Source organism: Tupaia chinensis, unplaced genomic scaffold (genome assembly GCF_000334495.1).
Source record: "Tupaia chinensis unplaced genomic scaffold, TupChi_1.0 Scaffold000407_4, whole genome shotgun sequence".
In the NCBI taxonomy this organism is placed as follows: domain Eukaryota; kingdom Metazoa; phylum Chordata; class Mammalia; order Scandentia; family Tupaiidae; genus Tupaia; species Tupaia belangeri.
The window spans coordinates 3,054,856-3,068,312 of NW_006159912.1; the positions used below are offsets into that span (position 1 = coordinate 3,054,856).

Sequence of the window (13,457 nt, forward strand, 5' to 3'; positions counted from 1 at the left end):
GAGTATTTTTCTCCCCCCCCCCAAAAGAATTTTGCTATAATTCAGAGAATTGAGGTTCTTCCCTCGCTGTTTCCCTGCGCGGCGGCGACTTCTCCCTGGTCGGGGGTCGGGCGCAGGAAGTTGTGCGTGGCGGAGGCTGGCAGGGTCGGAAGAGTGGCCCCCCGGAATCGCGGGGGCGTCAGGGAAGCCCGGAGTTGACCCGGGCCTGAGGACTAACCCGGTTCCCGCCGCCGGCCACCGGGGGCCCCCAGGGCCTGGCCCTTCTGCCTGGCCGCGGCCTGGGACCAGCCGGAAAGCGGGAGACCTGGGTCGCCCCTCCGCAGCGGTCCAGGCTGGGCTGGACGCGGCTGAGAAGACATCAAGTGCCGCACGTGGAGTGGGGTGTTATTAATTTATTTCTATAAATCATCAACAGAAAGATACACAAAGAGCCGCGATTAGGTTGAAAAGAGAGGCGGGTTACTCATTGGTGAAGTCGTAAACGCGGCGTACAGCGGGAAGGAAATCGAAACGCCGGCGCGGGGCTGCGCCCTGCTCCCAGCGCGCACGCACCCGGCTGGGTTCCCGGACCCGCCGCCTGAGCGCCCAGGCCGCCCCCGAGGCCGGAACCCGCGGCCAGGCGCAGCCCGGGGTCCCCGGACCTCATACCTCTTCTCTTCCCCGAGCCCTTAGACTCGGCGAGGCCGAGAGGGGACCTCGGGAACCCGACGCGTTCGCTGGGGTGGGGGCGCGGACCAGAGCCGGGCTTTCCTCCTTACCGCAGCGGAGGCAGCCCTCGCTCCTCCGCCCCCAGAGGGTCGGACTTCATTAAAGGCATTTTTCAAGAAATTGCGCGTGTTTCCCGGTCATTGCACTGCTGGCTCTGGGCGCCGGGCACACGCACTCCTGCTCTTTTATGGCGGAACGAAAACAAAACAAAAGTCACTTTCTGGAGCTCCTGGAGGCCCCTTGTACTCTCGCAAAGGAGAGGCCAGGAAGGGAGGTTGGGGACCGCGCGTCCCGGCCCCGGCTACGGGCCTCGAGGCCAGCGCTTCGTGGGCAGTCGGCGGCTGGCTGAGAAGCGCGAGGCGAGGCGCCTGACGACGCGGGGTGCGGGGTGCAGGGCTTCTCTCCCCGCGCTCGGCAAAGTCGCAGTTGGAGAAGGAGCGCGGGGCTGGCCCACCCGGCGCTGCGAACCGCGGTGACACCTGCGCTCTCAACACAATGGCCGCGCGCGCTGCCCCGGGTCGGGGTCCTTGCTGGGGCTGGGAACCCCTGGACGTGAGCTGTATTTTCAGATTTAAAAATCCCGCAGCCTGTCCTCCCACTCTCCCCGGTAAACACACGCGGATTCCGGGGTCAGGGAGCTATAAAGGTATAACTACGCCATTTTACCCCCAACTCGACTCTCTTCATGCGGGTTTAAACGCTTTCTCACAGTTTATATGGTTTTCGTGGGCTTCTTATTTTTTTAACTTTCCCAATTGTTGAGATAATTCACTTTCTCCACAGAATCATTCGAACTTAGAAATCACAGTAGTTTGCTAGGTTTCTTAGGCACACACCATCAACACAGGTAAAGAAATGGAAACAAAAGAAAAATAGCCAAAGAATCTGTTAAAGCAGTGTTTCCTTTTAAACTCCAGACACTTTTTTCTAACTTTAGGAACAATCGTTTGTACCTGTTGAAAGTATTTTTCCACCCTAAAAATATCTGTGGAAATATTCTCCGGAATAAAGCTTTTACACATGGTCACTGATGTTTACACGCATAGGTCTAAACCGTTTATTACATTATTCTTCCTCACACCCAAGGTGGATCCTCCATGTTTGGAACGCTAACAAATTTTCCTTCTCTTTTTTTTATTCTTCCTGTTATTTCGTTATGTTGAATTACTTAGACATACCTTTATAGCTACTTGAGAGATCCATTCTTAACTTACATTAATTAATCTGAAAAGTTTGTATTTCTCAAATACATCTATTTTAAGACCTGTGTTCTCACGAATTTAATATCAATGGCTTGCTGAAATAATCGCAGATATTCAAGTGCTTACAATAGATCTCGATGTTTTTATTCATTACATAAAATTTGTTTGTCACAGAGGCACAATTTAGAAAATTAGTTATTAAATTACAGCATTAGATATATCTGTTTGATATATAAGTATTTTTATTGTTTCATTTGAACTAGTTTTTCCCTTCATTTTTTTCAAGTTCTATGAAGCTAAATATAGACATTAACCACTAATAGGATGTTGGCTTTTTTTTTTTCATGGTATGTTTTTGCACTACTTAAAGAGAAGATGTAAATGTATTGCTTCTTTAATATTTTTGTTCTGTAAAGCACATTATTTTCTTAATTTATTGTTTTAAATGACAGCTCTCATTCTAAGTCACCCATTCAATAAGCAAGAAAAGGTAGTGGGAAAATGGATAACATTTTAAATAAATAAAATTCAAAGGCACTACTACAAGTTTTTGGCATACCTGTGTTTATGAAAAATAAAAAGTCCAAGTATGTTCTTAGTCCTAGCTTAAAATTTACGGGCCACATTGCCTTCCAGATAGTTTTACCCTATCAGAGGAGCAGTGTAAGAATATAGGAAAATGAGGCGTTTGGAATTGTTATTATCTTACTCTGAAACTGAAGTTATTCCTTCCCATTAAGTTTTTTTAACCCTTTACTTCTTTTTTAAAAAAATTATTCATTTTATTTTAAATTTATTATTGTTATTCGATTTGATGAGAGAGAGAGAGAGAGAGAGAGAGAAAGCTGCCAAGGCCTGGACTCAAACCATGGTCAGTCATGTGGAAGTCCAGTGTCTTTAACCACCACACCACCTGCCAGCCTCCCCAGTAGGTTTTATTTGAGAGACAGGAGTAACAATATTTTTTCAGTTTTTAACTTTACTTGCCTTTCCTCAGTGGTGTGGTAGTCTGGTTCTTTAATTCCAGAGAAGAATACCATCATATTTGTGAAAACTTTTCTAAAGCTACTATTCTGAAAACTATTTACTGTTTGGCTAAGAAGTCCTCCTTGCTTCTCCGGAGGTGGACACATGCATTTCCCTGCAATTTCATAAGAAACCGAGATAGCCATTCAGCAGAGAAAAGGTGGGAGAGGTTTAGGCTGAAAGGAGGTGACTAGAAACTGATGCTATCCCCTTATCACGCTGGATCTGTCAGCCCTGCCTCAAGCTAATGGCAGCTCCACTTTCCAGCGGGCCTCTTGTCTTTTAAGTCCCTCACATTCCAGAAAAGTAAAGGAAAGCAAAATAAAGCAGGAACTCTTCTTTCGAGTTAGTGAGAGAGAGTACCTGTAGTACTTTCCCATTCCCCAAGGTGATGCGTTCCCTTTTCCTTTCTAATCTCAGAAGAAAGGGTGGGGTGCTCTATACAGAGGTCTTCAGTTCGTCTCCTAGTAAGGGTTCATTTGGGCCTCACTCCTCTCCCAAAGCTGTAACCTAGACAGGTAAAGAAATAAATGAAGGTTGGAGTTTCCCGCGGAGTGTCAACGAACCCCTAGATAGAGGCTGTTTCTGTCTGGACATCGCCCGCCAGCACCCTAACCATCTGCTTCTCCGTCTAGTGAGGACCCTTGGAGGGCTGCCAAAATGATCAAGGGCTACATGCAGCAGCACAACATCCCCCAGAGGGAGGTGGTCGACGTCACCGGCCTGAACCAGTCGCACCTCTCCCAGCATCTCAACAAGGGCACCCCTATGAAGACCCAGAAGCGTGCCGCCCTGTACACGTGGTACGTCAGAAAACAACGGGAGATCCTCCGACGTAAGTGTTTTAATCCCGTCTCTGCTTCAGTCCCGAGCGACCTCTGCTCTGACTCTGACCTGGGTGGCTGCCTCAGTTTCCCCTTTATCAGGAAGGCCTGTGTGAGCAATAGGTAACTGTCAGGAAGCTGGGTTTAGCCTCCCCGTTTGCTGTGCAGTGGCTGGGCATGTGTCGTTTCTTCTCTCACAGTGCCTCGCTACTCGGTTGCTGTGACAAGCCTCTCACTGTGTACAATGTACCTTGAACTGTTTGGCCCCTCTTTCCCAAATCCTTCTCTTTGAGACCAAGTAGGTAACTTCCCCAAAGTAAGCCAAGCATCCTCCTGATGCATGACCGCTGGTTAGAGTCGCCAAAGTAGATGGTTCGCACTTAGCAACCATTAATACTGATCACTATTGCTGTTCTCTTTCTCTTCTCTGGAGAGAGTATGAAAAATAGAGACCATTTGTGTGGAAGGGTAGATTCAGAGCCTGACCTTTGTATTTTAGGAGGGTAGTGGCTGGCACTGAGTCCTGAAGTGGTTTAAGATACGCACTCACATTTACCAAAATGAATAGCTTGAAGACCTGTGGTGATCCTGTCTCATGAAGACGCTACTCCGGGCTCAAGCAGGACACAGGGAAAGCAGTACGCATTTGCAACTCTGACCTGTCAATTCTTGTCATTCCCATTTCCACCCAGAGAGTTCTTTCTGGCCCAAGATTTCTTCCACTCAGTCGCAATGCGATTTTTATTTTAAAGAATAATAAATTTAAACTATATTTCAATGACAAGAATATGACTGACATGCTGTTTTTATTTTAGGAAAGTAGACTTTGATATTACACGTTGATATAGCCTTTTTCCTAGGAAAATGTATCCGTTTTTACTCTTCATATATGCTACCCTCTGAGGGCATAGACTTTTCTGTCTTTGTCCAGAGGTTAGTTTCAGGCCAGGCCCCCATAGCCTAGTGGTTTGAGGAGTCAGTTTCCACACGACTGACCAGTTAGAACTTTGGCCTCAGTAGCTTGGAAAACACACCTGGCACACGTGTGTGTATACCCCAAGTCCTAGCAAGATCGAGAGATGGAGGAGAAAGAATTACAGCATTATCATGCCCCACTGAGGCATGATAATTAATGGCAATTAAAGCAAAATTAATTTTCACCACTTTCCAGTTGGTTGTCTTCCTTTGACTGGATGGCGTTTTTTAAACGTCACTCTTATTTTCTGTTCCACACTGCTCCGAAGTGACGGCCGCAGTGTGTGTTGTCTCGGTGTCCGTGGACTGGAAGGGCCTTAGGATGGAAGGAAAGGCCTAGGCAGTCATCTCACATTGGGGTTGCTCGCTCAGCTGTTGGAAGCATTACCTGGATAGCTTAGAAGAAGCCAAAGTAAGAGCTGTTTGCTATGCAGAGGGGGAGGCCTCTTAAAGTACAGGTTAACCCACCCCCTGTGGTCACTAGCTCTTTAAGAATTTGTGTACCTGGCATGAAGCAACTCTTGTAGTTCCTGTGATGTCCAAGAACATTGTCGGAGCCACAGTCTCCAAAGGCTAGAGAACCCTTGAGATCCTGCCCAGTCTACACCCTATGGGACATCTCCAGTCTGAGCTAGTGTTCAATTTCTCTGTGTTGAATGAGAACTCCCTCAGAAAGGAGAGGAAGGCAGGAAAGGCCAACTGGAACCTTCTACAGAGACAGAATTCCCAGGAAGTGTCTCAAGATGCTAGACAAGGGAAGTTTTACAAAAACTTATGGCAGTCTCTGCAAGGAATTTTTTGTTGTCATTGTTATTTTTGTCTTAAAGTAACACCAGACATAAAGCTTAAGAAATATCTCTTCATTCTGTAAATAGTACCTGACCACTTATTATATGCCAAACATTATGCTAGGCTGTGGGACACAGACTCCGCAGAGACTTTTAATCCAGTGAGGGCGTTCAAATATTTGAGTAAATAATGATAGACGCTTTCTAAGAGCTGTTGTAAAGCTATACACAAGGGCAGCAGAGGAATTGCTAAATTGTCTAGAGACATCTTGGAGGGCTTCCTGGAAGAGGTGACATTTGAAACAGATCTTGAAGGATGACTATAAAACACACAAGCATAAGATAAATATTAGGAAGTGGGGCCAGTAAGTGGTATAATGATTAAGGCACTGGACTTCCACGTGGTCGACCACAGTTTCCGGTCCTAGACCCAGCAGCTTGAAACTCACACTGGGCACATGTGCATGTGTGCCCAAAATCCCAAGAGGAGAATTGGAGGAGAAGGGATTGCAGCATGGCCATCTACCAGGGGTCAATTTCTCACTTTCTAGTCTCTCTGTCCCTCCAACAAGTGCCCTATAGCAAAAACCTCTTAAAAAAAAAAAAAAAGATTAGGAAATAAGGTAAAATCAAAGAGGGATGCAAGTGAATGGGGTAGGTAAAGGAGAAAGAGTTGAGGGAAGAATAAAAAAATTATAAATTTTCTTGAAAAAAAAAAGGTAATAAATGATAATATTCATGGGCCCGTATACACACATAGACTCTCCTTATCCATGCTGGCTCCTGAGCCTATAAAAAGACTGCTGAAGCCAATGTTTCCGAGGTAATTTTTATGGGCAATGAGTATTTTCTGTCCTCTTCTCTCAATACTTATCTGAAAGGGAGTGAGGGGAGTTGATAGTGGCTGGAGGTCATGTATGAGTCTAGTTCTTCAGAAACTGAGAGGCTGGAGTCAAGTCTCTGAGGTCAGCAGAGCCTGCGTGCTTTGAGCACCCGCAGACAAATCCACCTGCCTGGTCCTGGCATGCCCTGGGTTCCGAATACTGCTCAGGCTGCTGCCTGTTTAGAGGCAGGTAAGAGACTGAGGGGCCCCCCCATGCTATGGGGGTTAAGTGTGTCTCAGGACAAAGCTTCAAGGTTGACCTCCTTCCCTCCATGTAAATCAGATTTGAGGGGTTTGTGAGTGTCCTGTTTGGGTTTTGTTTTTAACGAGAAGCAATACCTCAGCTGGGGGATAGGAACCTGAGAGTCTGGAGGCTCAGAGTTCACATCGTGGCTCCTGCCCCAAGTCCGTGTGACTTTGGACATGTCCGTTAACCAAGCTGAACCTTGCTTTTTCCTTCTGTAAAATGGAGCTAACGATACTTCCCACGTGGAGAAGTCATAAGAATTGTATGAAGGGATGCATTTAGAGGGCTTTGCATAATGCCTCCCCACAACATGGTTCAGTAAATGTTAACCGTTCTTACATCAGTTTAGTTCAAATGAAAAATCTGAGATCACCCCTAGGTGATTAGGGTAATTCATACTGCTTTTGGCTGCTACTCACAGTGACTCCGTAGCGAGGAGAGGAGACACAGGGAGAAACGGATGACCAGCTGAGCAGGGAGCTTCTCTCTGCCCCTGTGATCGTCCCTTGAGTAACTGATCAGAGAGCTGCCCTGAGACCACATAATACAGAGGTGTGAAGCTTTGGGAAGTGCGACCATCATAGGAATCTGGGCATCTTCGTATCTCGCCTAGGAGTAGATGTTCTAAAGGCTTTAGGGCACTCCCTCTTCACAGGAGGGAACTGTGATTGAGAAATTAAGCAGCTTGGCAGGGCCGCACATTACCCCATTGAGCCAGTGACTTCCTGCTAGTGAGTTTGCCAGAGGCTCTGTCAGGTCTCTAAAGACATTGTTAGGCAGCAGTCAAAACAACCCTAAGGTGGCCTGAAAATCATCCAACGAGGGTGAGACTCAAATCAAAGCTCTCAATGCCAAGTTCAGTTCATCCCCGAGGGAGATTGCTTGTAACGTGGCTAATCAGCAACTATTTAAACCATGCCCGGCACCATCTGCAGCTGGGCTCCTTCATCCAGTTGGGTAGGTGTCCTCTGCTTGCTTGTAGTGGACCAAAATGGAAATGGATTCTTCTCTAGGTGTTAAGTTCTGCTGGGGCTATACAGACGAGAGGACCACTCAGTAGGGTGTCATAGAGGGGATTAGAACATTAAATAAGGGCCTGACTTTTGAACCTTGAGGATTGGAGATCCAGTTGTCGCAAGAAACAGGATAACGTTTCCAAAGGATGGCATGTCCAGACTTCTGGGCTTATCTCAATGGCAGGAATGACTCCTGGATCTGAGAAGGAAAAATACCAAAGTCCAGAACATGGGGACCGGGAGCTAGGAAATGAATTTGTTATGTGTCCTAGCTCAGCAGGGCACTTGGCCTTCCTGTTTATTCATCTGTAAAATGGAACTAATCACCCCAGTGAACCTCGCTTCATGCAGCTGTGAGGGAGAGGACAACAAAACTCTCTTCTTCACTAAGTAAATATTATGTCTCATTGAAACCACCCAGGCTAAGGTAGCACCGCTGGGCCAAGCTGCCGTCTGTCTTTCATTCATTTAACAAACTGTATTGAGGGTCACCATATGCCTGATCCCAGGGAGTGGGACAGACAGGGAGCTCCGTTGTACCTACATTTATCTTTCTCCAACTCGTTAAGTGCCATTCCTAGGAAGGGCCTGTGTTTGCAGTCTTTTGCACTTGCCACCTTTCAGATTTGTGGGCAAATCTCTAAGACTTCCTTCATGGACCATCTCATAAACTGACCCCTGGACATGCACACACACGCACGCCATTGCCTTTCAAATTGTTTGAAATCTAAAGAGTATCTTGTCATGGCAATATAAAGCTTCAGTTATATTTATTTCCAACCATTATTCAAAAGATGTGAGATTCTTCTCAGAACCTAACACTACCCTGTAGATACCTAGGAAACGGGAGGAGGGAGGGAGTAAGGTTGTGGAGGACCACTGAGAGTCTCTGAATGCTTCGCCCGCGTGTAAGTTGTACCTTTGAGACCTGGTCGAGCTTATCCCCTTGACATCAAAATGCAACAGTTCAGGATTCAGAGTGTTGCTTCATGCCTGAGGGTCAGTGAGCCAAAGGGGAAAAAAAAATGATTTTTTTAAACAGGGGTTGACTATGTTTGTGCTCCTTCATAGAAAGGAGCCCTTGCTGGAGCGATCGAGGTGGGGAGTGAGGGTCTGCCATGAGGCCCAAACCCTAACCCCACGTGCAATTAGAGCAGATGGCAAAGCTTAGGGAAGAGGAATAAAGGTGTCTTTGTCTGTCTATCTGTCTGTCCGTCTGCCAAGCAAAGGCTACAGACCCTATCAAATCTACTCCTTTCTCTTTTCAGAATTCAACCAGACAGTCCAGAGTTCTGGAAATATGACAGACAAAAGCAGTCAGGATCAGCTGCTGTTTCTCTTTCCAGAGTTCAGTCAACAGAGCCAGGGGCCTGGGCAGTCCGATGATGCCTGCTCTGAGCCCACCAACAAGAAGATGCGTCGCAACCGGTTCAAATGGGGGCCCGCGTCCCAGCAAATCTTGTACCAGGCCTACGACCGGCAAAAGAACCCCAGCAAGGAAGAGAGGGAGGCCTTAGTGGAGGAGTGCAACAGGTAACGACACGAGAGGCTCGCGTGCAGGCAGGCAAGCTCATGGACCCGAGATCCATCCCCTTCGTCCTGGGATAACGAGACTCTGGTTATCCAGATAAGTGTGGCTAAACTAGGGTTCCCTAAACTGTGCTCTGCAAAACCCCCAACCTCAACGCATTTATAAATAAGTTTGGGAAACAACTTACAGATACTTCTTCTGTGGGAGTCACAGGATCCATTAATATAGGAAAGGCTTCTAGAAGTCCTGCGGTCAAGAAACCTACTCAGCTTCCTTGAATTGGTGCTTCACAATGGAATCTTTCTTCTGTGGAATACTTTCTGAAGCGCCCATGAATTATTGCTCTAGAATAATAATCTGGAAAATGCTGCCATTGATTATGCCAACAAGGTGAAACTCGTGTTTGGCCTCTTATAGGCCAGGGCCAAATTCTCCCTTACCCACAGACTCTATATACCTATTGGTCCCGAAGGGCACTTGCAGAGAGGAAGAATTGGTCAGAACTGTTTAGTCCCCTCTGCCCACACTAACTCACCAGAGTTCTTCTTGTAGCTTAATAATGGCACATCATTCTCTTAAAACCCATTAGAAATCCCTGGGCTATCTTTTTGTTTCATTCTTGCCCTGTCCTCCCTGACTCCAATACTGACTTTCTTTGTTTTTTGTTTTTTTGTTTTCTAACCTTTTAAGTTTATTTCTTTTTCCCATGAGATGGCCAGAGAGGGGGAGAGAAAAAGGGTGCTCAGTGACATGATCCATCCCCAGCCTCTGCCCGCCCTGATCACAGGCATGCCCCTGTGCCCTAAGCATGAACAGGCAGATCCCACGATGATAATTGGGAAGCTTCCTGTGTGGGTCTAGTAGTGTTACTGCTATGCCACCAGCTGGATCCTAATACTGACTTTCTAAAAATGTTGTGCTCTGCTCTGGCCAAGGCCTGCAGGTGGTTCCTCTGTCTCGTGACAAGGCTGGCTCTGGCAGTAGAAGGATGTGGCCAAGGAGGTCATGCCGGGAAGCAGGGAGGCAGGGCAATCAGCCTGTGGTCAGAGTTGTCAGTCTGTGTTCTGACCCCCTGCTAATGAGAAGCCTCTCACTCACACTTGGGTCGGGGGTTTCATCAGCATGGGTAAAACTGGATGCCAGGCTAGTCTACACCCAGCTGAGACCCTGTGCTGCACAGGCTGGGACTACATAGGAGGCCTGAACTCTGCGCCCGGTCCAATGTAAGGCTGGACAGTGATGTGCACTTGTGATCCTAGCCACTCAGGAAAGTTGTGGCAGGAAGATCCAAAACTCAAGGCTGGCCTAGGCAACAGAGCAAGACCCTCTCTGAAAGAGCCTGGAGTCCCCACTGGGAGGCTAAGGCAGGAGAATCATGACAGAGCAAGATCCTGTCTTAAAACAGACTTAAAAGCCAGTGACCAGCCATTACTGTGTGTCCTCCTTTACACTCCACTCTGCCTGCCCAGAGAAGATTTCTGGGTGTGAATAAGGAATTTGGCTTCTCTAGCCCCTTTTCAGGGTGTTGAGACACTGAAAGAGCAGAAATCTTGGAGTGCTTCACAGGGACTCGAGAGAGCCAGCCAATGTCTTTGCCCTCCATAAGGTAGAAAGAGTGGCAAAATAAGGCGCTGTCGGAAGGCCCAGTCTGGACGCACCCTGACCCACCTGTCCTGCTTGCTCTCCTCTCGTTAGGAGCCATGCCAGAGACCAAAGCCCGCCTTGACTTCCAGGGTAGCATGGCTTGCTCCATCCCTGCGTTCTGGCCCCACTCCAGCCATCTTTACGAGACTGGCCTTTTCTCAGGACAGGCTTTAACCCAGACTCCCACTGTACTCTCAGCCTCATTACATGCCTAACCAAGACCACCATGATTGTGTGCTTGGAGTCAAGCACTCGCAAGCATTTGGGCCACCCATGCTCACTGCCTTCCCTCTGTCCATTCCTAGGGCAGAATGTTTGCAGCGAGGTGTGTCCCCTTCCAAAGCCCATGGCCTGGGCTCCAACTTGGTCACTGAGGTCCGTGTCTACAACTGGTTTGCAAACCGCAGGAAGGAGGAGGCATTCCGGCAGAAGCTGGCCATGGATGCCTATAGCTCCAACCAGACGCACAGCCTGAACCCCCTGCTGTCCCACGGTTCCCCCCACCACCAGCCCAGCACCTCTCCTCCAAACAAGCTGTCAGGTAAGCAGGGCCCGGGCCTCACCACCTTGGTAACTGACCGTCCTTGGTCTCTCCATGGTCTCGTCTGGTTCAAGCGTTTTCAAAACAGTGAGTGTTTGGGGATGGTCTGAGGGATGGTGCATTGCCAGAATGTTCTCATGAACATAGCATGTGACTCTGATGAGTTTCTTCCAAGCCATTGCTCAGCCATGGCAGTGTGAGGAGTAGCTGCACCTCCAGGGAGCCTCTGGCCCGATTCTCTGGCCCTGTTCTCCCTGTGTGGCTGCTGACTTAGTGGGTCACTAGATTATACACTGGCCCCATTCCGGCCATCTTTATGAGACTGACCTTTTCTCAGGATAGGTTTAGTGCAGCCACCAGATTATACACTGAAAAGGCTGCTGCCGGGCCAAACTGTAGGCAGAAGGCTCTCAGTGGTGTATCCTCATTCATCGTGAAGGAGAACAGCACTCTGGCCACCTCCTCCATCCCTGGTCATGTCCTTCCCCAGCACTCAACTCCAGCAGGGGAGGCCCAGAGGCCTTTAGGGAAGGGCTACTCCACTGGCAACATCTGCTTGTTGGCTTCTGTGCTCCATCAGGGTTATTGTGGGGTCAGTGACTTGTAATCCTTGTAGTGATGAGTTGGCCAAAACCTGTGTGCCTACTGTGTGCTATTGTGTGCCAGGCCCCCTACCTGGATTAGAAGCCCTCTGCTGTGGGATTTGGTTTTGCCGAGAAGCAATCCCACATCCTTATTGTGGGAAAGCACTCCGGTATGCTGAGTGCTGTGTCGCGCATAGGCTGGGGCTGAGCACTTCTCGTCCTGGACTTTGGTTCTTCCAGGGAAGCTAGTTTCCCAGAATTGGTGTGCTTACAGGGTGCTCCTGTGGACAAAGCATGTCTTCTGTTGCCTGCTCCGAGGAAGGGCTTGCAAAAGAAAAGTCAAGCAATGTTTCTAACTCTTGGGTGATTCTGAAGCCTCCCCCTCCCTTCAGTGGCTTATTGCTCTTCTGATGGGAAAAGCCTGAGAACTGCAAGCTAACCTGAGTCTTGGGAGACCAGCACCACCAGGGCAGGCTCAGAGGCACCAGGCCAGGCCGTATACAAGCCTTTGTTCCATGCCTGCTGTAAGGGTCTCTGGGAGCCTGCTAGTGCCCAGCATGAAGCCTGGGCCAGGGCTGGAAGTTTCTCTGGGTCCTGCTTCCAGAGTAGGAAAGAGCTCAGCCACACAGAGAGAAAGTCTGGGTTACTCTCGAGAGACAGGCAAATATTGGCAAATATTGGCCTGACTGCAAAGTAACTTAGCCCCCTTTACAGAAATTCAACAACAGGGTTCAGAGGGCAGTGGTAAACACGTGTGGTTAGCACCGACCAGGACCAGAGCACTTGCCACTGCAGTGATCCACGGAGCTGAATCTGGGAGCTGTGGGGGGCGTGGCTGGGGCAAGGGACATTATGGAGAAGACAATGGCCATTGTGCTGGAACCTGTGATCTCCACACCAAAGTCAGGGAGCCTGCAAGCCACACAAAGGCCCAGCAGCTTTCTGACAAGCTGGGGTTGTGCCGAGGTCACCACGGGGTCGTTAGCTTAGGCATTCTGTATTCTGACAGGAGACACAGAGAGCTAGGGCCAGAGGAAGGAGAGCAGGTCCTGGAAACGGGGCAGGATGTGTGGGAAAGGCCACATAGGGACCCCTATGATCAGGGTCCAGGAAGAGCATGTTCCACGCAGAAGTGAATTCTCTGGGGTGCTCCAGGAACCTGGACCTTTTTTAAAAATCACAAGAATGTTCGAACTTGGAGGGACTTTGAAGAAAGAAGTAGAAGCCCAGAAAGAGGCACTGATAGGTCACAGAGCAGGGGTAGGACTAGAACTCAGGTTTGCTGCCTCCCATTCCATATTTTCCTGTACTGTGAACATGTATGTGCTGAGTACTTCCCGAGTCCCAGCAAGGTGTCGATGGTGAATGAGACCCACACCCTGACTCTTGGAGCTTACTGTCTAGTAGGGAAGATGCGGCTCTGCCCTGGGGTTGCCTTCCGCTGAGGATGAAGGTTATCTTCAGGGGTGTCATGGGTCTTTTACGGAG

At 48.6% G+C, this 13,457-nt stretch overlaps 1 protein-coding gene across 5 annotated transcripts in view; it reads left to right on the forward strand.

Annotated features, from left to right (window-relative positions):
- The window catches only part of HNF1B (HNF1 homeobox B), a 63,145-nt gene that overhangs the window by 1,875 nt on the left and 47,813 nt on the right, over window positions 1-13,457 (forward strand). For 3 of the 5 annotated variants that reach the window (XM_006154425.3, XM_006154426.3, XM_014590119.2), the window contains exons 2-4: window positions 3,572-3,771; window positions 8,938-9,202; window positions 11,150-11,385. In XM_006154425.3, the coding sequence (XP_006154487.1) occupies window positions 3,572-3,771; window positions 8,938-9,202; window positions 11,150-11,385 (701 nt within the window). The remainder of the gene's footprint in view (window positions 1-3,571; window positions 3,772-8,937; window positions 9,203-11,149; window positions 11,386-13,457) is intronic. The other 2 variants (XM_006154427.3, XM_006154428.3) reach the window with 1 other exon arrangement.